The sequence below is a fragment of the Cannabis sativa genome, chromosome X (genome assembly GCF_029168945.1).
Source record: "Cannabis sativa cultivar Pink pepper isolate KNU-18-1 chromosome X, ASM2916894v1, whole genome shotgun sequence".
Classification (NCBI taxonomy): domain Eukaryota; kingdom Viridiplantae; phylum Streptophyta; class Magnoliopsida; order Rosales; family Cannabaceae; genus Cannabis; species Cannabis sativa.
Genome location: NC_083610.1, coordinates 75,357,296 through 75,363,295, shown reverse-complemented (window position 1 = coordinate 75,363,295; position 6,000 = coordinate 75,357,296). Strand labels below are relative to the sequence as shown.

The following is a 6,000-nucleotide window of genomic DNA, read 5'->3' as shown; positions in this document are numbered from 1 at the left end:
TAATCACTTACATAATCTTTTGCAGCTAATTCATTAACGAAAGTTCCAGACGGTTTTTTCACATGGATCTCCTTCCATGCTTCAACTACATGCTCTCCAGGAGGACCCCCCTATACAAATATAAACAATTAAATTAGTTTATTATAAGAAAAAAATATTATTAACTATTAAAGAATTTTTTTTTATGAAACATTTAACAATTAAAGAATTAATACATACTATTCCGTGGCGAATGGACGCCAACGATTTTGTGCCTTGCGTTGTTGGATATTTCATTAGTTGCCGATTCGATTTATTTTTAGTTGAACGATTCAAAAATGCCTCGCTAACGAACAATTCGCAAACCGGTTTCCAAGTCTCGGTATTCAAGTAGTCAGGGGGGAATTTGAGAACTTTGTCCCAATCTTCTGGTTTTTTGTAATGTTGTTTGAAATGCTTGTGTCTGAGTGTCTTTCGCTCACTATACCGCTCCGCCATCACCGAATATAAAGTCCCCATAAGTAGGTCTCGATGGGGATTCCCATCGATATCAAAGTAGTACTATGTGATAAAAGTAATTTAAAGTTATGTTAATTTATAAATGAGGACATAAAATTATTACAACTTTTAATAATTCAAAATCACTCACTCTAATTCGATTGAGCACTTGATCCTTGTATTGTTGGGGTACATCAGAAAAATTAAGATGACCACCCGGGCACAACATGCTTACTTGTTGGCCAAGAAATCGAACATAATTGCTTGCTTCAGCGCCAACAACTTTGCCTGTTTCCAGATCTACCTCCACCGGTAAGGGCTTACCAGCATCTCTCCTTTTTTTTCGAGATTAGCGTTTGCGGCAACCCCACGACCCTTTCTGACCGGAGGTGGAACTATATATATTCGAGGGAAAAATAATTTTATTAGTAAATCATACATTCACTATTTATATTCAGAACAATTGTAGATTTGAAAAAATATGAAAACCTGCTTCGCAAGACGACGGTACCCTAGAAGGATCAGGGGGATCCCTGCCATCACCATCCCCACCGTGGTATGTCGCTAACGTAGCTGACATTTTACTTTACTTTGAAGACGGAAAAAAATGTAAGAATTCACAAATGTGAAACACATAATTGAAATATAAGTATTTAAAATGTTAACACGGAAGAAATTAAATATTCCTTTAATTGTAAAAAATTTTAGTAACAAATGTTTACAAAATAAAAGTTACACTGAAGAATCACTATCATTTCCATCATTCACTAAGTTTACATTTTCATCCTCTACATGTTCAACTAGTAAATCATCTACTTCTTCAGCAACATAATTCTCATCCAGTTCATTATTCTCTATCTCAGAATCCACTAACTGATCGGACGATTCAACAATTACTGGAGGTTCATTCGATTGCATAATCAACTCTCCAAGATCAACCGTCAACACAAAATTGGCAGAGTTAGAATCACTAACAACATCTACATCAGTCTCATCTTCGTTGTCAGTAATGTCCCAAATTTGTCGATGGCTAATATCTTCAACAACCTTCCAATCGCGACCTCTGAGTGGATCTTCAAGATAGAAAACTTGCTTCGCCTGGTTAGCAAGGATGTACGGTTCATCTTGATACCAATGTCCACGAGTATTTATACTAGTTATATTATTTTCAGTGATTGTCTTCTTTCTTAATGGATTAGTGTTATACCATTTACATTCAAACAATGACACTGTATATGCACCAGTATAAGATATAGTGATTACATCTTCAAGTGTGCCGTAATAATTAAACCCTTCTGTTCCAGCAACAGTAACACCACTATTTTGTGTCTTCCGCTTTTGGTCTCGCTTTGATGCAATAAACCGAACACCATTCACTACACAACCTTCGTAAAATGTTGCTAAGTAATCGGACCCGGAAGCGAGAGCGAGTAACTCATCACCATTTTGTAAAGTTCCAAGCTTGTGCAGCTCATATATCTAAATACATAAAATGTATTAATATGAGAGGAATATAAATGATTGAATTAAAACTTAACAATTTTGTCGTTATACCTTCTTGTGAAACCACGGACGGAAAGTTTGCCTATGCAAGGCATCGTGATTACCATTAGGATATTCATGCCTGATCTTGTCCAAATGTTCACTGTGAAGTATGATAATGTCAAGATACGATAGAGGGAGATAGAAAATAAAAACTAAAAATTTAATAAAATAATTTATAAAAATGTAACAAACTTACTCTAAGTAAGCTTGGATTTCAGGAGAATTTTGAAGAATGTACCACTCAGCTTTTTCACGACTGGTATGATCAAGAGGCTTGATAAGTCCGCTAGTTAAAGGACGAGATTGAGAATTAAAACCGAGAGATAGCGACAAACAGAAGGCGCATCTTCATTTCGATCAAGCCGATTAAATCTTGTTTCACACCCTTTAAAGTACATTGAACAAAAGGTTACTGCCTCATCAGCAACATAACCTTCTGCAATTGACCCTTCAGGACGTGCCTTATTTCCCACATAATTCTTCAATTTTTTCATGTACCTTTCAAAAGGATACATCCATCTCATAAAGACCGGGCCACCCAATATCGCTTCTTCAGGAAAATGCAATACCAAGTGTATCATTATGTCAAAAAAAGCTGGAGGAAAAATCAATTCCATCTTGCACAATAACAGAATTAAATTATTTTGAGCATCCTCCATATCTTTTACATTTAGAGTTCTAGAGCATAACTGTCGAAAAAAATTACACAGCTGAGTAATAGTTGTTGCAGTGTCACAAGGTAGAAATTTACGGACACCAACCGCTAGTACTCGCTGCATAATGACATGACAATCGTGGGATTTTAACCCAATAATGTTAGACTCATCTGGAGAAACTTTGCTCTTTAAATTTGAACAGAAGCCATCGGGAAACTTTATTCCTTTAACAAACTAACAAAAAAGTTGTCTTTTCTCACGAGTCAAAACATAAGGAGCATGCGGTTTCATTAGCCTCCCATTCCCATCTTCATAAATCCACAACGATTCTCTAATACCCATCTTCTTTAAATCATGGCGCGCATTGGTTGTGTCCTTTGATTTATCATTATCCAAGATGGTTCCTAGGAGACTATCACACACATTCTTCTCAACATGCATGACATCAATGTTGTGTTTTAAAATATTCGTGCTCCAATACTCCAACTCGTAGAAAATACTTTTTTCCTCCAATTACAATTTTTACGCAACTCTTCTACGTTTCACGCCCCCAAAATTTTCATGATGTCCGGGAATTTGGGGTTCGAGAGCATTAACTTGTGATAATATTTCTTCACAAGTAAATCGTCTTGGAGGAGGTCTTCTTTCAGCTTTACCATCAAATCGAGTATCCCTTCTCATTGCATGGTTACTTGGAAAGAACCTTCGATGACCAACATATGATGTCTTCCCGATCACTCGAATGGACGTCGTGTCTTCATTACAAGTAGGGCAAGCTTTATAACCTTGACCACTCCACCCAGACAAGCTACTACGAGCAGGAAAATCATTCACTGTCCACAAAAGCGCAGCACGCATGGTGAACATCGAGTTGGTCGAACTATCTCTCGTTGCTACCCCATTATTCCACAACTCCTTTAATTCATCCACCAAAGGTCTTAAAAATATATCCATGTCTTTACCTGGAGATTTTGCACCAGGAATTAGGGTAGAGAGCAAAAAATAATTATCTTTCATACATAACCAAGGTGGTAGATTATAGTTAGCCAACACCACTGGCCACATGCTGTATGCAAGACTCATGTTGCCAAATGGATTAAATCCATCGCCAGCCTAACCCAAGTCGAACATTTCTTGGGTCCCTTGCAAACTCGGGATGTTTTGCATCAAAGTCTTTCCAAGCTAAACCATCGACCGGGTGTCGCAACACCCCATCATCTTTTGATTTTCCAGTATGATGCCATATCATGCTTTTCGCTGTAATCCTCGAACTATATAATCTTTTAAGTCGAGGTGTCAACGGAAAGTATCGCATGACTTTGCAAGGAACTTTTTTTCTTTTCCCGTTTTCGGAAGTAACCCAACGACTAGTTCCGCAAACTGGACAAGCCTCCTTGGATGCATTCTCCTTATAAAATAAGCAGCAATTATACAAACAGACATCGATATTATCATAACCCAAGCCTAATTTCTTCAATCTCTTTTTTGCCTCGTAGTAAGTTGATGGAATATTATTTTCCTTCGGAAACGCAAACTTTAAAAGCTTCAATAATTCTTCAAAGATGTTATTAGGAATTTTTCCCCTAACTTTTAAATGCAATAGCTTTGCTAAAAAGTTAAGAGATGAAATCCAATCACAACCGGGATACAATTCAGCTTCAATTTCCTCAAATAAGTCATCAAATTGTGGGTTTGTGGTTGGTTGTTCATCTTCTCCTTGTGGTTCCTCAGTTGTCGAAGGAAAGAAGTCTTCTAAAATAGGAATCATTTCATCCTCTGATTCAACATCAGCAACTGCTGCATCAACGACGGCATCCTCAGGCTCCCCGTGATAAATCCACTTATCATATCCTTGCATAAAACCTCGATCAAATACGTATGCTCTAACCCTATCTATTTTTTCAAACCTACTATTTATACATCTCACACAAGGACATCGTATTCGTCCATCACAATCCTTATGTTCTGATGCCATTGCTAAAAAGGCTTGTAGACCATTCCAAAATTCATGGCAACCACGATTTCTGATTTTGGTCCAAGACTTATCGATTGTCGCCATCTACAATTTCGACGACAAATGAAGTATTAAATATTTAAATTTTTGTAAAGTCTTATGAAATTTTATGAGTACAAATTTTATGATATTTTTTTTGTAAATATAATGATAAATATGAATTATTATTGTTCTTTATTATTAATTTTTGAATTTTTGTAAAGTCTTATGAAATTTTATGAGTACAAATTTTATGATATTTTTTTTGTAAATATAATGATAAATATGAATTATTATTGTTCTTTATTATTAATTTTTAAATTTTTGTAAAATCTTATGAAATTTTGTGAATACAAATTTTAGGATATATTTTTAAATATAATTATAAATATGAATTATTATTGTTCTTTATTATTAATTTTTGAATTTTTGTAAAGTCTTATGAAATTTTATGAGTACAAATTTTATGATATATTTTTAAATATAATTATAAATATAATTATAATTATAAATTTTAAATTTTTGGGTTATTTTTATTATTCATAAAAAAATTAATTTATTTTTTAAATTTAAATAAATATAAAATAATTAAATTTTAAATGAATTATTATTTTTTGAAACTTAAAATTAATTATCAAAATTTAAACTAATTATATTATAAAAAAATTCATTTTACATATTACACTATAAAAATTCATTAAATTACTAAATTTTAAATTTTTAATTTTTAAAATTTTGAATTATTTTTCATTTATATAAAAATAAATTTATTTTTTAAATTAAAATAAATATAAAATAATTAATTTTTACCACCTTAAAAATACATAAAATTCCATTAACATATTTTTTCTTAAAAACTTACATAAAAATTTGATAATTTAATTACAATTATTATTAAAATTAAAAAAATTATTTTTATTTAACTTTTTAATTTTTAATATTCAAATTTTTATGTAATATTATACTTTTTTAATTTTTTTCATTATTTTTATTTTTCTTTATTTAAAAAATAATAAGTTACAAAACTTAACACCTAAAAATTTTAGGCTAAAATTATACCAAATAATTTTTTAACTATCCTAAAAATTTTAGGCTAAAATTATACCAAATAAATTAAATCAAATAAAAATTACAATATAACAACAAAAATAACAAAAATATATACTTTCAATTCCAACAAATAAATTAAAAAAGTAAAAAAAAATTACAACAATAAAATAAATATATAAATTTTACAAAATATATTTATTTAGTATATACACTCACTAAAATTATATATATTAAATTTACATATATATAAACATAAAAAATATATATTATATATATAAT

The 6,000-nt window shown here is 31.6% G+C and overlaps 1 protein-coding gene across 1 annotated transcript; it reads right to left on the bottom strand.

The window, feature by feature from the left end:
* Nucleotides 1-3,774: 3,774 nt before the first annotated feature.
* On the bottom strand, nucleotides 3,775-4,653 carry LOC133032362 (uncharacterized). Its single transcript, XM_061106281.1, has one exon. The coding sequence runs from the start codon at nucleotides 4,651-4,653 to the stop codon at nucleotides 3,775-3,777; it is 879 nt and encodes a 292-aa protein (XP_060962264.1).
* Between the last annotated feature and the right edge of the window lie 1,347 nt (nucleotides 4,654-6,000).